Here is a 21,626-nt window from a genome sequence, read left to right on the forward strand (position 1 = left end):
AACTCCGATTTGACCTGAAGCTGCAGACACAATCTAGTAATCAGTCCAGCACAACACCGAATCCTCAGCCATTAAGACCAATGACCAGCAGGTGGATTCAGTCAGCAGGAAAAGCCGTTCTTTATTGTCTGTAATATAATAGAAGCTCTGGCTCTTTCCTGCTCTATTATACAGCTATTTTGCAGGGTCTTCTATAGGGTCAGGCTGGGTCTCTGTGCGCTCCAGGTTAAGCCATTCTAGAAAGGAAATATGTACATTATTAGACATATGGGCTGGCCACAACACCAGAAATGATGCCAGATGTGAAAACTTCTTTTTGATGCCAAGTAGAATTATCTGACACAAGTAATGTTTTATCTAAACCCAAACTAAATCGGCACTGGTTTGGTTTAAAGTGCTGTCTGGTCATGGACTACTCATTCATTGCCAAGCAAACTGTCCACCACGTTCTGCAATGTGTCTTTGTGTTTTTAAGCTAGATTCAGATTGTAAATTAAGTTGAGCTTATATATTGTATTTATTTTTATTTTTTTTATATAAATTGCATTTGCTGAGGGTATGAAGAAATTAAAATAGGTTTCTTTCTTCTTCTTTTTTTCTTTTTTTGGTACTGTCTTAAATTGTAAAACACTGAGGATTTCTTTTAGACTTGTAATTCCTTATCATGGACAAATATTGTTGAGTCCTAAATTAGGATCTCTCCTTCATCTCTTTGGTGTTTGTAACACAGCAGGTCTTAAAGACTCACTCTGATCACGAATGTATGCATATAGAGAGCTGAGGTTCATCCGTGTCAATATAATGTGAAAGTAGTTATGCCTAAAATCACGAATTACATTACTGCACTTTTTCATATTCTTCGATTTTGGTGGTATTGGTGCCTCTCCATTGAGGCTGAACTGAAATGGGGCAGAAAAAAAAATGCTTTCTTATTTATTGTGTGCTTGTTTTAAACCCATAACATTTCAGTTGTACTTTCTAACAGCTCTTAGATAGTGCTAATGCAGATTAGGGTAAGAAAAAAGGCTTTGTGGACACCGTTACAATCTACTTCAATTTGAAAACATCTAGAAAACTGGTCAAATTAGTGTGTTTCTACAGGAGTGTTAGGTTACATTTTTGCTTAATATATTCAAACTAATGTTTTGTACTGATCATTATTGAAAGTGCCACATCTTGTTGACCAATTGTATTTTGAAAAGGCAAAATAAGGATTTCAGATCCAACTTTGCAACTTGTTTGTTCCGAGCAGGCTTTGTAGAGATAAAGATTTTATTGTAAGTAAAGAAGACTGTTTGGGAAGATATTGGCAGTATTTCTTTTTTAAAGTAGTAGTTATTTTATTGAATGTTTTCAAGAGTCACTAAGGCACATGACGTAATAAAAAAAAAAAGAAAAATTAAATACATGAATACTATCAAAACTGAACTGCCAATACATCAACTATCCCAAAGTCATTGTTAACCACCGTGACAATGCGACATGTTCTTTAAACTTCTCACACCCCTTCTTTGCCTCATTCAGAGATGACCTAATCTTGCCCCACCCCTCATTATTGTGACCTCACAGATGTAAACATGAGCCCCACCCCTTCTTACCACAGTCTTTTAACACTGCTAATGTTTGTGAATTTCACAAACATGTTTGTAAAAGTAAGAATTCTGCAGCAGAATATTTTCTGTACAGTTTTTGTAAACTATATTTTTGTATATTTAATCAACATTTCAAAGAAAATAACTGCAAAGATGCTTTTTTTTTTGCTAATTTTGTGTTATGTTCATTCAAACATGTTGCATGTGACTGACTTGAATTGTAAATAAAGTTGCCAAGTTTTTGGAATAAAGAATATTTTTTGTCATTCTTGAAATTGGAGGAGGGGGACCCTGCAAGATCAGCATTACAATAAACAGGTAAGAGTAAAGTGGATAGTTTTACTTTGAGCAAGAATTAAAATCAAATAATATTTAAACAAATAGCAGCTCTTCTTTGACAGAGGCCCTCAGCTCATCTTCATTTTTTGGTCTATTGCTTCTCATTTTCCTTGACAAAATTCCTTGACATGTCTATATGCCTTGACCCCAGCCTCAGTCCATTCCTTGTGAAGTTCACTCAAAGTCTTGAATCGATTTTGCTTAACAATCCTCATAAGGCTGCGGTTCTCTCAGTTGGTTGTGCATCTTTTTTTCTTCCACACTTTTTCCTTCCCCTCAACTTTCTGTTAACATGCTTGGATACAGCACTCTGTGAACAGCGGGCTTCTTTGGCAATGAATGTTTGTGACTTACCCTCCTTGTGAAGGGTGTCAATGATTATCTTCTGGACAACTGTTATATCAGCAGTCTTCCCCATGATTGTGTAGCCTAGTGAACCAAACTGAGAGACCATTTTGAAGGCTCAGGAAACCTTTGCAGGTGTTTTGAATCGATTAGCTGATTGGCATGTCACCATATTCTAATTTGTTGAGATTTCATCACTGAGCCAAAATCATCACAATTAAAAGAACCAAATACTTAAACTACTTCAGTCTGTGTGTACTGAATTTATTTAATACACGAGTTTCACAAATTGAGTTGAATTACTGAAATAAATGAACTTTTCCACGACATTCTAATTTATTGAGATGCAGCTGTATTTATATATTTGCTTTGAAACCAAATGAATTTGACTTGTCATGTAAGAAAAAAACAAAACAGTGTTTCACGTCTATCACTTTTCTTAATTGCGCTTATTTTAATGACAGGAAGGTTTATTGGCTCTTTATAAACAACTGAGAGGGCGTCAAATCTTAACTTCATGTATACCTTTTTCCCCCTTTGGACCATTTGAAGAAATTTGTGACTGATTAAAAGTGTTGACTTTTATTTAAAACTATGTCGTCTGTTTCAGACACTCTCTCTGCGATGCAAGTCATTAGATGATTTATACATTCTACAAACATCTGGTTATATTCTGCATACGTAAGCTTTATGTAGCCTATATCAGCATGTACCAGAATATTCTCTTGTGAATTTAATGGAGCGGTAAAGATAATAATTCAATTAGATTTTTGTTTTGCACAGGCAAGTACGCCTCACATTTTAATCTAAAAATGTAAACATCTAGTTAAAATCGAGGCGACTCTTTGTCCGAAAGGCCATGAAACCTGTATTTACTCTCTTCCAGCCTACTGACCCACTAACTCTCGACGTGTCCCCTGTGCTGATAAGAAGACAGGAGAGAAAAAGCTTGTCTGTACTGTACACATGCACTCAAAACATATACTGCTATCCGTTTCTTTTCTAAGAGAAGACTGCTCCTGAAAACACATGTAGGCTATTTGTATCACACACAAAAACTTCTTCAGGCTCTAAACTCATGCCTGATGTTAGTGATAAAACAATGTTTATAGATAAACAGTAATGTATGATATACTTGATGTAGGTGTAACTAATAACCTTGAATCATTTACTAAAGCAATTAGGAAAGACAGGCCATGTTGTTTTTCACTTGCTTCCACAGTGCACTACTGACATCTGGTGGACATGCTGTTTTTATTTAGTCTTTAAAATCAGTTGTAGGCCTATTGAAACCTAAAAATATATGTAAAATGTAAATTACTTACATTTTAACAACTAAAAATGTGCAAACACAACAATGCACTATAAACAATGATCAGCCCTTGGCGAAAATACTTATTAGGCTACTTTTACACTGTGCATTTGTGTGGGTGTGTGTACGGCAAAATGTTTTTAATAAGAAACATTTGTTGCCGACGATTTGGTCCAAATATAATAAAAGCACCCTAACAATACTGCCAGAGGACACACTTCACACCCCATTTCTTCACTTTTTACTGCCCCCCCCCCCCCTGTCTGTCTTAGAATTGACTTTACGAAATGTTTAAAACGTAAAAATTTGTGCTTCAAGGGTATATTCTTCATTCCCAATTAGTATGAAATACTTAACCTAAAGGCTGCATGCAATACAAAAATCTCTTTAGACAATATAAGTGAATGTATCAGATTTTTATTATAACTCATAGAATATGCCTGGAACAAAATGGCATGAGATTCTGGAATGTAAACAATTCCATCACACTTTTATATTCAACTTTTTGCAAACTGGGATAACCCATCGAACAGACAATAAGGAATGTTAATTAGCAGGCCACAAAAATACAGGAAAAAAAAAGGTCTGCAGTTTGTTCCCACAAGCAAGAAAAGAGTTTAATAATGAACATTTTCCAATAAATATTAACTAACTTCGGGTGATGAATTGCGTTCTTGTGCAACGGCAGAGAATGTGCATTCATTAAATAACTTCAATGCAATCTGTTGGTATAAAAAAAGCAGCACAATTCAACTTATGTTGCCAGAAGATGTTTGAGGTTATGCATGAAAGCAGTTCAGACAGATGGCATAAAATACAATCATTCAAACGAGAGCCAAGAGGTAGACTAATGACAAGCCAAGAAGTATCATGGCTAAAGAACAGCACAGCACAGAGCTGCACATTGGAAAAGCAAAATCTCAATATCGTGACATCAAGGACTGAATGCCATATTAATGGACAGACTAGCAGAAATAAAATAAAACTGATAAATGAAAGGCATTAAGATGTACTATACGTGGTTATTATCATTCCAGGGCTATGGAGTTTGAATATGGCTGTTAAGATTGTGAATGATGTTTTATCTTACACCATGTCGAGTCCACTAAACATAACAGAACAAAAAGCTGATAATATTCCACTATTAATAAATCATCTGTTTGTCTATTCGACTTACTTGCCAATGACGAGGTCATTGATTTGATGGTTACAATTACAGCTACACATGAATAGTCACAACATCTGGCACCTAACAATAACAAACACCAATATAACTGATTGATTCAAGAAGTTCTGGTTAGTGGTACAGAAACAATGGTTATGCTTACAAAAAAAAAAGAAAAAAAAGTATATTTATCTTTTTGAGTGCTTCAGGTCTTCTGTTAAAGTGGCATTCTGTAGACATGAAGACAAGTTTCAATCGATCTCAAAATCTGTCTTGTTTATGGTAATCCATCCAGATGCAAGTTTGGGTTGGTATAGTTCAGAATCGTTTTAGGCTATTTTTAGTCAAATAAAATTTCATATTCAAAGTGCTCAGTCCACACACTATTACCCAGCATGTCATCATGTTCACCACTTGCTTAAAGCAAATAAAAAAATATTAATGTTGCTATTTATTGTTATATTGCAGGTTAATGCTATGCATTAAATAAGACCACTGAGAGGGTTTCATAAAAAGTCACTAAAACTATTGAACGGACTGATCACATGATGAATGGGAAGCTGATAGTCTTCTGGTGCAAAGCTTAGGAAAAGAGGAATTGCACATTAATTATATGAAACCAACCATCACAGAGCAGTGGAAGTGCTCTGATAAAAAAAAAAAAAGAAATGCATTTACATATGTCAGATTCTTTAAAAAGACTCGACATTAAAAAATACAAATAAAAAATCAACGGCTTAAGTAGCAGTTCATTTTTATCATCATAATGCTGCAACGGTTGCTCAGTCTAAAAATTAAAGGCAGCAAGCAATAATCCAGAGCACTCAGATCTAATAATCTAATAACATCTACAGCAGAACACTTGAAAAGGCAACATGATATATATATATATATATATATATGTGTGTATATATAATGCTTTAGCACAAACATGCCATCATCATAGACATCTTTTTATAGAAATAAATAGTTGAAATAAATTGCACTCTGTTTTTAAATTATTTCCATCTCTATAGGACTCTGATACACATTCAATATAAAGCATCTATAATACACAGCATACTGCAAATTCAATATCTTTGAACTCTGAAAGTCATCTGGTCAGTGTGGCCACCACACCGGAAACCATTTGTGGGCGGATATCCTTGAAACACTGCAGGTTATCTCTTTCCTTAAGTTACATTTGAAATATTTACACAGTTTGTAATTCCTTCCTATAGAAACAACATATACATACAGTTTTTCAGCAGACGAGTGCCAACACACTCGAAACATCACTGTGTGGCATTGTGGGTAGAGTAGGTTACCCTCTCCCACTTCTGCAGTTTCTTTCTTGAAGATGGTTTTGCAGTTTCCATTCTGGTCCACATTGTCTCATTTTGAACAGCCATCCTAAAATAAACTCGAGCAGATTTTGTGAACACTCCTCTCATCTTAATTCAAGCCCCATATTGTGTTTTAAGACAGGAAGTAGAACGTTGCACTGTAGAAGTGCTCGCCTTGACTAAAGCACTTGGAGTAGAGCGTTTGGACTGTGTGATTTCAGCTCAGAGACTGGCCAAGGGGAGCAGCAATGCATGATGGGTAAGTGGTACAGCACCGAGAGCAGTCGAGACCAGTACTTGCATCAGTATTATTGCATTAGTATGTTTTTATTTTATTATTATTATTTTAAAGAAACTTGATGAGAATGCTATATTCTAGTTCCCTTTCAGTCGGTCACATTCGACGTTACGAATGGGGGATCTCGCCCGAGAGCCCAATCACCTTCGAGTGGTACAAAACGAGCCAATGGTACACAAAGTACCTTGGTCTGCGGGATTTGCATCGCGAGCTCCGCCCCGCAGAGCGGGTAAATAAGGAGCAACGCGAACAACTCGCATTCAAGCTTTCGCTTCGGAGCCGAGCACATCGTGTGCTGCTTTCACCGGAGTGTTACAAGCAAGAGTCACTGGTGTTGGTGTGACGGCGCGATTCAGCAGTTCGTCTGGGTCTCCCGCGTTCCCCTGAGCGCTTCAACACCTCAGAAAGAGCAAATTTCTTTCACAAAAGAGATACGGGCCGATTTGCGTCTTTATAAAGATGTCACTTCGCCCGTGTGTTTCTGGGTGCGGTCGATACATCGCTCCTCGTGACAGCCACGATCGTTGTGTCACGTGTCTGGGCTTCCAGCGCGCTGCGACTGCGTTTGTGGATGGCTCATGTTCTCATTGCGGGGACATGACTATCTCGGCGTTGAGATCGAGACTCGATTACCTTAAAAGGTATAGAGTCCCCTCTGCCACACCCCGTTCTAGCTCTTCTTCTCGTAAGAGGGCTACTTCGGCTGGTGGCCAGGGTGATCTGAGGGTTACTGTGCGGGCTTCCCGACGAGCGAACCTCCTCAGGCCACACCCCACTCACATACGTCGCAGCCGGTCAAGTTTCCGGATGAGTTTGCTGGACCCTCTCAGGCTCCTGACATCTCATTCGGGGCTAGCGGAGAGAACCGCATCACAAGGCGGGCTTGAGTCCTCGGGAGATGAGGATTCGGGTGTGTTGCCTCCCTCGGGAGTGCCAGCGTTGTCCGAGTCCGTTCCTGAGCTGACGGCCGTGCTTTCCCGGGCAGCGGAGAGCATCGGGCTTGAGTGGAATCCTCCGTCCTGTCCCGAGCGCTCGAGGCTGGATGATGGTTCCTGGGGCTGCTCATGCGGATCGCCAGCACCCCCCTCTGGTTCCTTTCTTCCCGGAACTGCACCAGGAAGTAACCAGTTCATGGAAGGCACCTTTAACTGCCCGAAACCGTTCCTCCGCCTTCACTGCCCTCGATGGCGGGGCGGCCAAGGGGTATGCTGGGATTCGCTGGAAGACAGCCATGTGGCATTTTGTAAGGGATCACATTCGTAACGTCGTACGTGACCGACTGAAAGGGAACGTCTTGGTTACGTATGTAACCCTCGTTCCCTGGAGGAGGGAACGGAGACGTTACGTCCCCTTGCCACATTGCTGTTCTGCTGAACGGCCGGGTCACTGGCTCGACTCCTCAGCGAAGACTTGAATGCGAGTTGCTCGCGTTGCTCCTTATTTACCCGCTCTGCGGGGCGGAGCTCGCGATGCAAATCCCGCAGACCAAGGTACTTTGTGTACCATTGACTCGTTTTGTACCACTCGAAGGTGATTGGGCTCTCGGGCGAGATCCCCCATTCGTAACGTCTCTGTTCCCTCCTTCAGGGAACGAGGGTTACATACGTAACCAAGACGTTTCTTTGTATGACTGACTTTCAGGTAAAACACATTTAAGTGCTTTAACATTCATTGTTTTAGTATAAACTTGATTCTAATACTGGAGTAATATTCCAAACTGAAAGCAAAACCTGACATATCATACGATCTACTCAAAAATGCCCCAGCAATATACCATAAATAACCTTTTTCCTTTTGAAAACAAAAGAAAAAGTTATTTTTACAATGCTGGCCTTGACAAAATGAGGCTATAAATATTGAATTCAATCTCAGCTGTGCAGAATCATTTTGTAGTCTAACATGGCCTATTATGGCTATTGTTAACTTATTTCCCAGTTCCAGCAAGTAAAGTTCTATCCAAGGAACCAAAGCCAAAACTTAACCCACTCATTCAGAAGTGAAGTTCTGATAAGAACCTAATATAAAAACTCTATATATTTGTATTCATCCCTTCTATTTGATTGTGAAAGGTGTCCATTCAGTGGTGTCTACCTTTGGAACATGGAAAATACCATCTGAAATCAACAGAGCAGATGGAGAACTGATCTAGTGAGTGGCACCAGCCCGAGTTTTATAGTTTGAACAGCAACTGATGGAAGAGATGAGGACGTTGACATCTGAGGTGAAACAGTTGGTGTGCATTGGATTGACAGAACCATGAGCTTGTCTCTATCCCTCACTATTCCCTCTTAAATTCTCTTTAGATAAGTGCACACCTTGTAGGGTATGACTTAATACCTTTAAGACTAATGGCACATTGGGTATGACCAAAATTCAACCTTGAAAACAAAATGTCTGAGCTATGGGTGGCACATCATGGAGAAGGCATTGCTAATCTGTCTGGAACAAGAGATCCAATGATGAGAAACATACCCTGGTCATGGGAATACGGCTAAAAGACTGGAGGGTCTGACATGAACACGAACAGCTTTAGTTTATTGGCTTCTCCTTTCGGTTTGAACTTGCGCTTAAGGACACAAGATAGCTGCAAGTAATAGTAATTTCTATGGAGACATGGCTTCCCCTAAATATAGGTCTCTGTAAGCCACGTTTGAAGCTGGTGATTTTGTTATGTTGATACTTGTCCCGGTAATATGGCTGGCTGACGGATCTAGTTCGAAGAGTAATGCTCTTAAGTGACAACTAATGAACGAATGCGCCTCTCTGCTGAACATCGGGGAAGCATTCGAGCTGATCACACAAACACACACTCCCACATTACTAACTTACCCATGTGGATTTTAAATTTGTGCTGTTAGGATTTCACATTGATTTTATGATTCAAGTCAATCTCGAATATGAGACCGCTCCCTCCTGCAGATCAGTGCTCTGAAGAGAGACGGCATGTTCTCTGATATCTTATAAAACTTTAGTCCCTTTGGCAAGTAGGAGAAAAATCCATAGTCTGTAACTGGATGACTGTTGGAACGGCAGCCATGCCGAGTAATTATGCCTTCTTGTAGTTTGTTACATATTATCTTTAAATACTCCTCTATTTGGTTGCGTCTGACTGAAGCAGAAGTGTTTGATTCTTCCTCGTTTATTTAAGGAGAGAATGACTCGATCAGGTTGAAATAATCGGTGAACCTTTATGTGGCTCTGGCCGCAACACAGCAGATCTAGCACAAGCCATCAGCCTTCACATGGAGGATTTTGGAGAAACCAGGTCTTTTTTTGAGTGCCTGAGAGGACAGGACAGAAAGGATATGAATGAGCAGGTGTTATATTTCTGGAAATACAGTATGTATATTGTATGTATGTATGTATACAGTGTTATGTTGAGTACATGTTGTTCAAAGGTAAAAAAAAAAAAAAAAAAAAACATTTTTTGAACAAGTACAACAGTCAGGTCTGATTTGGCAGGCCATTTCAGGTTTACATCATTTCTTTGCTCCGGTGAAGGACAACTAACATTAAAAAAAAAAAAAAAGTGTTGTTATTGTTATTTATTTAAAATAATGCTGGAAAAAATATAAACATTAAATGCTAAACTTAACTTTTTTATTGGGTAGTTATTTGAACTTTTATAGTGGTTAGTTGATAAGATTTCTATTTAAGTGTTTTTTTTTCTTCTAAAATTACTTAAACTAAAACTGAAATAAAAATGTTTATTTTATCTTAATCTCAGAAAGTAAAATTCTAATGAATACAGAAAATATAAAAATAAAGATTGATTTAAAATATTAACAAAATAATATGAGGGTCATAAAAATATAAAGTATGTATTACATAATATATATATAAGATAGGGGTCATAATATAAAGGTATGTAAATAATACTAAAAACAATTTATTTTAATTCTATTGACTATTGTTATTGACTTGTATGATACATTTCATTTATTTATTTATTTGTTTGTGAGTATCTCTGGACTAAAAAAAACTTCTGGCAATAGAGCATTATAGTTGCATAATTTGAGACTTAAAATATTTCTGGATAATCATAATCTCCGCTTGTGTTTTGACGGTTCAACCGATCCTGTAGTGTGATTAAAAAGTATTTTCATTTTGCTTTTTATTTAGAAAATGAAAGAACTTTCATCCGCAGGACCACACAGAGGAACCAAATCACATCTGTGATGATCTATATCTGGACACTATAAATTTGTTTCCACGTTGATGGTGGAAATAAACTGTGGGCAGTTACTGAACAAGCACAACATATTTTTGAGCCTCTTATGAAAATGATATCTGATGAGCAATGCGCTCTGTCAGCTACAGCAGCCCATTTCAGCACAGCTTGTGTAAGACATCCTGCAAGTCACTTTAGTTTGAGTTTTCACGTGGGTGGGTGTAACCCCACTTCCACTTCCTCTCCCAGCTTATCTTGAGTCAGAACAGAGAAGAGGCAGCTTCCTGTGTCCTCATAGAAAGCAAATGGATGAGATGAATCACTTGCATTTGACTCATAGAGAGGTTCTTCTGCTTCCACTTACTCATCTTTAACGCTGTCTCAAACACAGGAAACCCCATGGCCTAAGATTAAATTACTACACAACAGCTTTTGCTGGTAAATTTAGTATGACAGTGAAGAAACGGATATGGATGGGTCAATTTTTTGATGGCCTCAGATATCTTAAAAACCTTTAGCAATGATTCAATACCTGCAGCTTGTTCACCATTTCATCAAAGAGTTTTCTGGCCTCGGGACTGTTAGGGTCTTCAAAGTAATCTTCTATACTGATCTGGACTACTATGGATTTCAGGTTACGACACACACCTGTGAAAAGAGTGGAGCTGGGAATGAGTAAGAGAGTGAGGGCAGAGAGTCATTTTACCGGAAGTGCAGGCGTATTTCAAAGAAATAACTAAATCCAATATTTAATCTGAACATATTCCAGCAACTCATTTCATCACCAGGCTTCCACTGGTTGATACTTCGTTGAGATGCACAAACAGAATTACAGTTCACTGTTACTTTTCAAATAACAAGCAATAATAATGAATAGGAATCTGAATCAGTTTGTGTGGACTCACTATTAAAGTGAAGCAGGGCTTTAGGAGTAACAGGAGTGGAGGTGAGCACCAGCATCTCCAGACCCTTCAGTCCCTCTCGGCACATCTCAGCAGCCACTTCCTGATTGATCTCACTGACGTGGTCCAACTCTAGCACCTGCAGCCTCATGCAGTTCCTTGCTGAAGATATATACACACAAACAGGGTGATTACAGTCTTTGTGGAGATAGAAAGCATTAAAGAAAGTCTATTGGCACCGTGGTAGCTAGCTGCATTAGAGACAATGTTAAAAGGAATGCTTCACTCAAAATTAATTTGAAAAAAGGCTCCAAAACAACAAAAAGCACTATGAAAACATTGTGAAATTAGTTCATACTACAAGCGCACTATTTTTAGGAGAGCACAGGAAGAGAACAACTCAACTAATATACAGATGTGGTGTTACTGAGGACAGTAACTGGAAGTGAAGTGGAAGAAAATAACTGAAAGGTTTGAGAAAAACTAATTCAAAAACAATTCTGTTTATCTTCCTGATTAATTTTCTAAAGTGGTCTATGTACGGCTCAGATGTTTTTTTTACAGAGCTAACCACAGTCTTGGGATTCAGAAAGGTCAAAATCCATTATATCAAAATGAGGAAGGTACTCGAGCAGTGTAGAAAATGGTTTGTCTTCCTCACAGCAGCATGGTAAAAGTGACATTTCCAGTGTCTCTTTGTCCCAGTCGCAATGGGAAGAACAAATTACTCTCTATGCTACATAAGTAATGAGTTATGTTGCCTTGCAATGCTTATCTGTGAACAGCTAGTGTAATAATTAAAGTAAATAAATCAAAGAAAAAAACACAGTAAATACAGTAATATTAATAACATTTAAAACAGTTTCCTATTTAAAATGTAATTTATTCCTGTGATGGCAAAGCTGAATTTTCAGCATCATTCCTCCAGTCTTCAGTGTCACATGATCCTTCAGAAATCATTCTAAAATGCTGATTTAGTGCTCAAGAAACATTTCTTCTTATTATGAAAACAATTCTTCAGTTACTTATATACTCTTACATGCGTGTATGTATGTGTATATATATATTTATATACACACAAGCATATCAAGAAATAATGGCGAACACTAGTTTACTCTCACTCACCCAAAGAAGCCAATCCCTGTAAGCCACAGCCGGCTCCGCCCACACCCAGCGCTCGTAGGTGTGGCCAGCATCTGCCAATGGTCTGCAGGCACCTGTTACTGAAGCGTGCTGGCTGCTGACTGCAGAAAGACAATTCACCTTTTTTTATTATTTGCATTCAACTTAATTTTTTTTTTTTTTTCTAATATCAAAAAGACAAATGCTCAAAAAAAGAAAGCAGATGTTGCATTTTTAAACTGACATAATATTTAAGCTACCAAACCTTATTTAAGAAACACCTTAACAATAATCTGCCTTGTAATAAGTGTATTTCACTCTTACCATGGATGTAAAGGTGCCACCTGTAGTGAGATGATGTCTCTGCAACCAGCTCCCAGTGCCCAGATAACTTCCTGTCCAACAGGGTCTGTCGCGCTCCTAAGACATAATCAAGATCAACATCTGAGAAACTTTCTCGCTCTGCCTTTGCAAACCTTGTTATGACCTGTCAATGGGAACTAAGCAATCATACATTAATCAACATGTTTGTTTCTACTCTGACCAGTACTGGCCTTGGACATAATTACAAAAAGCTTCCCTGCTAATATAGTATTGATCCAATTTATTACATGATCGCTTCTTGAATAAATAACTAAATATACATGAAAAATCAATTAGAGTCGATACTATTTTCATTAAAGCAATTTAGCAAATTGGTTTCTCAGCACAGTGGTCATTAATAGTCATTATATTTAAATGCTTTTGTATTCATTCACAAAAGCACTGGAATATAGTTTTCCCTCCCACCTCAAAGGTTTTGTGAGTGAATGCAAAGATGCTTGGAAAAACCAAATGTTTTGAAAGTGAACACAAAGCCTCTGAAATATAAGTTTTCCTCCCATCTCACATCCCTTTAGGGGCTCTGTAAAAAAAAGTGTATATCTTATAAGATAAAAGTCAATGTGATGACCTTATTCCATTATCATATTATTAAATGCTTAATTATATCTAACAGCCAGTCAGTTATTTAAAAAAAAAATTTTTATCCAATTTATTACATGATTGTTTAGTAAATTAATAATTAAATAGACAAATAGAAACAATTCATTAAGAGTTGATATTATTTTCATTTAAGTTATGCAGTAAATTGATCTCCTGGGGACAGTGCTCATTAATACAGTTTAGGAGTCATGATACAGCAATATCTGCCTGTACAATGATGCAATTGACCAATCAGAGTCGAGTATACCACAAAGTTATATAATAAAAGAATATATGAAAAAAAAAGACTAAATAGTGCTCCCTTGTGGACCAACCTGTATGTGACAGCCTGTAGTGCCCTGCAATAACAGCTGGCCAACCACAGAGAGCGATCGGTCAATAGATTCGGACAATGAGACACCTTCAGAATGAGCAGATTACTGCCAGAAGCTTTCAACAAAGCCTCCAGACCCTCCTCAAGACACCCACTAAACACAAAACAAAGAGAATCTATTAACACAATCTATTAATATCTCAGTTCATACCAAATATGTGGGGACTACGGTTACCAGATGTCCTAATAAAGATATGACCCATACGCCAATGTAATATTCAGTACATTATACAGTACATTAGATGTTTTTGTATAAAGTTGCATTCATAAATTACATATATCTTGTTTACATTTGCGGTTGCTACACACAAAACCCCATAAAATCAACTATTCAGAAAACGTACAGTACTCATGTAAAAATATATATCTCTTTATAGGTAATGTATATGGCAATACCACTCTTGATAAAGGGATATACTGTATACAGCACAGTATGTCATATATGACATTTTTGTATGGGGACAGTCTTGAATTTATTAGCCCGCAGTGCCGTTTGGTACATCTGAGATTGCTTTTTGATTTTAAGACAAAAAAATTACTTTTAGCATTAAATCCACCAAATATACGATGTCTACGTCAAAGTCTTTCATGAGGTTTTCAACTGGCACTCTGGTTGAGGTGATTTAGCAGAGCAGTTAACAGGCTGCTCATTCTGTGCCCTTCTCACGCTGGATCTCTGAACAAGCACTTCACAAGTGTCAGATCGTGTGAGCGAGTGAGTGTGTATCTGTTTGGTGTGAAAGCGTGATGAGAGGATCAGAGAAGAGTGCAGAAGGTAATAAAACATCGGCGAGAAGAGGAGGTGGTGCGTGGAGCTGTGGGAAGGCAGTAGCCACACAAACAGCAGGGTCAGTATGTTAGAGTAAACAGCAGACGCAGCGGGAGACCGCGTTACCGTGTGCTCTTCAGATACTCCTCCTTTGTCTCTTTTTTGCCCCTCTGCCGGGGTTTGAGGTTCTGGAGGATGAGGGAATGCGTCTGTGTGCACCACTGAGACAGAGTGCACAAGAACTAAACAAACATAGTGAAAGACAGAGTTAGAGAGCTTGGCCTTTTTCAGGTTTACGAAATACGTGGGCAGCAGATAATTAATGCTACACCGTTTCACATCTCATTCAGAACTGTTGAATGTCTTGCGGGTCAGCAGTACAATGCAGTACATTTTGCTCTCTGCATCATGTATACACATCATAAATATATTATATTATATATTAATTTGTCTATTAACTAATAGACATTACATATTTTTTCCCTGTGCCCCTAATATAACTTTCTATCCTATCTACTTTTCCTAAATAAATATTATAATAATAACAATAAAATAATAAGATAAAAAAGATATCATCCTCTAAGTCTAGGAAGGGATATCATTACTTATTATTTATAAAATATCACAAATTAACTTATTACGAATATAAACCCTTTTGTCTACTATTTCTCATTTTTTTGAGCAATGGACAACTACAGTTCTTTTCAAATTGTTTACTAAAATACAGCACAAGCATATTATTATTATAAATTATTATTATTATTATTATTATTATTATTAAGATAACAATCAGCTCAGAAGTTACTGCATAACAGGAATGACCCTTTTAGTTTTGAGTTATAGTCTAATGAAGGCTTAATCCAAAAGCAGTTCTGCCATTTAAACTGTGATAATGTTTGACATGTTCAAGACAGTAATTCTGGGTAATATGATATAAATACTTATGTCATGTTGTAGTGTTAGAGCAAAACAATACAGAAAAATACAATTCCAGGCTGATTTGATTTCATTCACCGAAAAGGCTATGGAGAAATTAAAAGAGAAATATATTCTGAAATCAGTCAGTTCTTAAACTGAACAGAAGTACTATTGTAAAAGTGTTTGTGTTAAAACCTTTGAGGAGATGCGAGCGTTCTCCAGCAGCACTCTGGTCCACACTGCCGGGTGACGAGCCACAAACTTCCAATCTCGGCACACCTCAGCCGCCCGCAGGAGTGTCTTCATATCCAGGTAGGTAAAGATGCAGAAGAGAGCGGCACGTATCTTCAGCACCTCAGGACTGATCACCTCGTTCAATTTAGAGGGGCTTTTCTCGTGGCGACAAGGCTTGTATACCCCTTCAGAACGACCTGCCGACACAAAAAAGAAGAGCTGTATCTCAAAGAGAAGTCCTTCAGCACACTGAACATGGGTGAGTTAATTTTTTATCCTTTTACTGGCTGCTTTACCATTTATGTTCATATGGTGGCGCCTCACTCAAATAAAAAGAACAGCTATCAGTCTGTTTGCTCTTCTCACTGCCTCCTACAGGTTCTGAACATCTTCCAAATCATGCACGCAGCAGGCCATTTCTATCTCACAGCTCCAGTTTGACAGATTCTAGGTTTACTCGAGTCATACACGATTTGCTTCGAATCCGTTCATTTCTTAATTTACACAATTTTAGATTTAATTAACTAAAGAATAAGAATAAAAGAATAAAAAAGGTCATGGTAATACGTATTTAATTAATGCTCACCAATAATTATTTAATATGAATTAATTAATTTGTGAAATAAAAATTATTAAATTATGTTTGTACTAAAAAATTTTTTTTTTTATCCAAATATGTAAAAATAAACTACGAATAAAAATGTGCAAAAATAATAATAAATAATAACAATAATAATATATACATAAAACAATAATTTATTTTTTAATTGCATTCACATCTGCTAGAAACAAGTATGCACTTAAATTCACAGAATACATCCCCTTTATCTCTCCAATGGATTTTACACCAACTTCCAAATACTTTTTGAGGCTGACACTTTGACATGGAAGGCATATGTATCATTCAAATATAGGTTCTCATGATGGCTTCTGTAATGTTAGGAAACAATCATGCATTTATTTTTCCTCAATACCTTTTTTCAGTAAGATGTGAGCAGGTCCACTGCTGCCCCCTACAAAGGTTGGTAAAAAAAATGTCCACAGAATTTGACAGGCGAACAATGGAGAGTTGACAATCTACAACCCGAATTCCGGAAAAGTTGGGACGTTTTTTAAATTTTAATAAAATGAAAACTTAAAGACTTTCAAATCACATGAGCCAATATTTTATTCACAATAGAACATAGATAACATAGCAAATGTTTAAACTGAGAAAGTTTACAATTTTATGCACAAAATGAGCTCATTTCAATTTTGATTTCTGCTACAGGTCTCAAAATAGTTGGGACGGGGCATGTTTACCATGGTGTAGCATCTCCTTTTCTTTTCAAAACAGTTTGAAGACGTCTGGGCATTGAGGCTATGAGTTGCTGGAGTTTTGCTGTTGGAATTTGGTCCCATTCTTGCCTTATATAGATTTCCAGCTGCTGAAGAGTTCGTGGTCGTCTTTGACGTATTTTTCGTTTAATGATGCGCCAAATGTTCTCTATAGGTGAAAGATCTGGACTGCAGGCAGGCCAGGTTAGCACCCGGACTCTTCTACGACGAAGCCATGCTGTTGTTATAGCTGCAGTATGTGGTTTTGCATTGTCCTGCTGAAATAAACAAGGCCTTCCCTGAAAAAGACGTTGTTTGGAGGGAAGCATATGTTGCTCTAAAACCTTTATATACCTTTCAGCATTCACAGAGCCTTCCAAAACATGCAAGCTGCCCATACCGTATGCACTTATGCACCCCCATACCATCAGAGATGCTGGCTTTTGAACTGAACGCTGATAACATGCTGGAAGGTCTCCCTCCTCTTTAGCCCGGAGGACACGGCGTCTGTGATTTCCAACAAGAATGTCAAATTTGGACTCGTCTGACTATAAAACACTATTCCACTTTGAAATAGTCCATTTTAAATGAGCCTTGGCCCACAGGACACGACGGCGCTTCTGGACCATGTTCACATATGGCTTCCTTTTTGAATGATAGAGCTTTAGTTGGCATCTGCTGATGGCACAGCGAAATTGTGTTTACCGACAGTGGTTTCTGAAAGTATTCCTGGGCCCATTCAGTAATGTCATTGACACAATCATGCCGATGAGTGATGCAGTGTCGTCTGAGAGCCCGAAGACCACGGGCATCCAATAAAGGTCTCCGGCCTTGTCCCTTACGCACAGAGATTTCTCCAGTTTCTCTGAATCTTTTGATGATGTTATGCACTGTAGATGATGAGATTTGCAAAGCCTTTGCAATTTGACGTTGAGGAACATTGTTTTTAAAGTTTTCCACAATTTTTTTACGCAGTCTTTCACAGATTGGAGAGCCTCTGCCCATCTTTACTTCTGAGAGACTCTGCTTCTCTAAGACAAAGCTTTTATAGCTAATCATGTTACAGACCTGATATCAATTAACTTAATTAATCACTAGATGTTCTCCCAGCTGAATCTTTTCAAAATTGCTTGCTTTTTTAGCCATTTGTTGCCCCCGTGCCAACTTTTTTGAGACCTGTAGCAGGCATTAAATTTTAAATGAGCTAATTAAGTGGATAAAAGTGTAAAATTTCTCAGTTTAAACATTTGCTACGTTATCTATGTTCTATTGTGAATAAAATATTGGCTCATGTGATTTGAAATTCCTTTAGTTTTCATTTTATTAAAATTTAAAAAACATCCCAACTTTTCCGGAATAAGGGTTGTACAGTGCAAATGAGCCTTAATCAACATTAATGAAATACATACAGTAAAGATATCATGGCCTTAAGTCACACTGTATATGGTATGATTTTTGTATGAGAGCATATAATAGACTGTTGGTTACTCATTTTGCTCTTCCCACAATGACCTGGAGTCAGTAGGTGGAAAACTGTGCTCATTGCTCATGGCTTTATGACACACGCTCTCTACTGCTCTCTGGCCTGTGATCCTGGCAGCAGTTGCCTTCATGTGACCTAATTTTCCTCAGCCGGCGTCCTGGTCCTCTGACCCGACTATACCACCATTATTTGGAGAGTGGGTACTGTGGCCTCTGGCATGACAAAGTGGTCAACAAACTCATAACACACAAACTTAAATATTGCAAAATGACATTTGAAACCAGCGCAGCATTTGCTACAGACCTGCTCTTTCCCGCCTGCCCCAGATTGTGACCGACAAGCCAAAAATGGCATTTACATTTATGCCTTTGAAATTGTGTTCCTTGGGAAATGAACCATGTTCTTCCATGAACATTTAGAAATACAAAATAAACCCAAGGACAAATTCTTCGCTCGTTCTACCCACGCAAGTCAATGACACACCTGTAGCTAGTCTGTATCCTCCACGGTTCCCCCTGTGCTGGCTTTCTCTCCTGTCTTGCTCCCACATCTCAGCCTCGGACTCGGTGGTGCGGGATCCTACGTCAGACACGTCGCCCTCCTCTCCCTCTGTGCTATTCCGGTACGGCCGGCGCTGCCAGTTCTGGATGGCCTGTTTGCGGAGACCCCAGCTGCGAGAAGCAGCAGCCCTTTCATACCCTCCACCTCCTTCTCCGAGCCGGCACTGGACGTGGTAGTATTGAGCATCAGGGCAGTCCTCCAGAGCATGGAGGTCCACACTGTCACTGTCATAACCTCCTGAACCCTGGGACACAGTCTTCCCTCGTCTTGATGCGCTGTTTAGGAAGAGCACATAGGGAAGCATGGAGAAAAACACCGGGACAATACTGTGGTTTATCTGCAGTCATTTATTAAAGGAATTACTGGACATCTACTGACATAATTGTTTAACATGCAAATAATCACTCAAATAAAATACTGCAAAATCCATTAATTTTACCATGAAATGTAGGCCCAAAAATATGCAGAAGTTATTCACACAAAACACTAAATGTATCTCAATTTGTAATCTTAATTACTTACATTTTAAAAATAATTAATCATTCAAATAATTCACCAAATTCTTTAAATATAGTCTGGAGCTTTTTATTTACCTTTCAGTTGGCAATGTTGCCCTAACAACTAACTGAAATAATATATATATATATATAAAATGTGAAAAGCACATAAAAAGGAGTGGGGAAGTTGACCAAAATCTATTTCTAATTTCACAATAAAGATATATTTACACTTCACGATATAAACAGTAAAGCATAATCTATAAAAATAGACACTTTATACTGTAGCCACAATATATGTGGTCATAACTTCTCAGATCCAATGAATACTATGATAGAATATATAATACTAAAATAATAATATATGTCACAACAAGTTAGCATAGCATTTTCTTGATTAGTCTAGCTTCTACTAACTGCCTATTTATTTTGCTAGCCTAATAATGCACAATTATACGAGTAGTTGCATTGTCTTATTTGCATTCCATGAGCCTATAGAAATATCTTGCCACCCATTTTCTGGATCAAGCACCACCAGCTGAAAACAACTGCTTTGGATACAGGGTTTGTGTTAAAAGAACTGTGTAAAAAGAACAGAGTTTACCAGGAAATACGATCAGATCTGTCTAGACAGACTTCCTATAATACACACAGACACACACACCCACTAATTCAGAAAAAAAGAGACTCTGCTAGCTCACTTTGTTGGAAGAAAGATTAATAACTTACAAAGATTAATCTTGCAAATATTATGTTTAAGCCTGAATGAGTAATGGGTAATTTCCTTAATTGCAAATGCAAGAGTGGCTTTCAGTTGTTTTCTGCTCAGAAGATTCTTCTTACCACTGAGCTCAGAACACTAAACAACACTAAAGCAAAACTTGTAGGAGTATCATAAACTTTTTATTATGCACTAGTGTCAGTACTGACTCTTTAAGTACTCAGTAGCTCTATATATTAAAAAAACGAGTCTAGGTTACAGTGGTTGTCAAATTAAATGCATAAATATTTAACACATAGCCTATATGTATATACAGTATTTATGTGGATTCAGCAGCTGGTAATCAGCATACGACTGCAGTATAAAAAAAGCAATTTAAAGCAATTGATCTGAGGATGCTGTGACACAATTGGACTAACCAAATGTAGACATGTGAATGCATTATTCCTGATTCCTTTTTGCATCTTCAATAATTATGTAACTGTAATTTTACAAAAGACTCAAATAGTTGCATCCAATCTTATGGGCTTCAGTTTTAATGGATAAGATACTTTTGAACTCTTCCACTATGCAAGGCATTTCGTTAACTATTACAAGTGAAACCAATCAATTCAGGCAACAGTTAGGGCATTTGCATGGGATTATGGGTAAGGAATGTTCTCCTCCAAAGCTTAGCAGGGACCGAATTTCCACTGGGGATTCCAGCCAGACATTTAGTAATTCTCCAGATGTTACAGTTCAAACGCCAACACTGAGATTTAAAGAGGTAATGTGCTACTGCAGTCATTAGTTTTTAGTGGCTGGCTAAAGCAGAGATATCAAAAGCCATTTTAAACATAACACGTAATGACTAAAAAGAAATTATATGAAAATGTTCATGCAAACTGACAGTAAACAAATAATGACATCTGCAAGAAAAATTTGAACTTATTTGAGGATAAGTCTGGTTTCTTTATAGTATTATAGAGATTTTGCAATGTTTCAGCACAACTTACATGTAAGATCTATCTATTTGTAATTTTCATTTGATGCTGAATATGGAAGCAATGGCTTCCACAACGTGTTCCTCAGACAGATTTACAAACTCTTTTGCTAAATGGACTGCTGTGGACCTTCGGCAGCCATTACTCAAGACTTCAGTGTCACAAGATCCTTCAGAAATGTATTATTATTATCGGCTGAAAACAGCTGTCCACAA

The 21,626-nt window shown here is 37.8% G+C and overlaps 1 protein-coding gene across 1 annotated transcript in view; it reads right to left on the reverse strand.

Annotated features, from left to right (window-relative positions):
* Positions 1 to 9,544: 9,544 nt before the first annotated feature.
* LOC132142625 (F-box only protein 41-like) overlaps positions 9,545 to 21,626 on the reverse strand; it is a 53,869-nt gene continuing 41,787 nt past the window's right edge. Inside the window, exons 5-13 of the mRNA XM_059552629.1 lie at positions 19,133 to 19,485; positions 15,811 to 16,034; positions 14,824 to 14,939; positions 13,870 to 14,022; positions 12,896 to 12,991; positions 12,575 to 12,693; positions 11,453 to 11,611; positions 11,080 to 11,195; positions 9,545 to 9,657 (exon numbers count right to left, since the gene is read on the reverse strand). Of these exons, the coding sequence (XP_059408612.1) occupies positions 9,595 to 9,657; positions 11,080 to 11,195; positions 11,453 to 11,611; positions 12,575 to 12,693; positions 12,896 to 12,991; positions 13,870 to 14,022; positions 14,824 to 14,939; positions 15,811 to 16,034; positions 19,133 to 19,485 (1,399 nt within the window). The 3' untranslated portion in view covers positions 9,545 to 9,594. The remainder of the gene's footprint in view (positions 9,658 to 11,079; positions 11,196 to 11,452; positions 11,612 to 12,574; positions 12,694 to 12,895; positions 12,992 to 13,869; positions 14,023 to 14,823; positions 14,940 to 15,810; positions 16,035 to 19,132; positions 19,486 to 21,626) is intronic.

This window comes from Carassius carassius, chromosome 6 (genome assembly GCF_963082965.1).
Source record: "Carassius carassius chromosome 6, fCarCar2.1, whole genome shotgun sequence".
Classification (NCBI taxonomy): domain Eukaryota; kingdom Metazoa; phylum Chordata; class Actinopteri; order Cypriniformes; family Cyprinidae; genus Carassius; species Carassius carassius.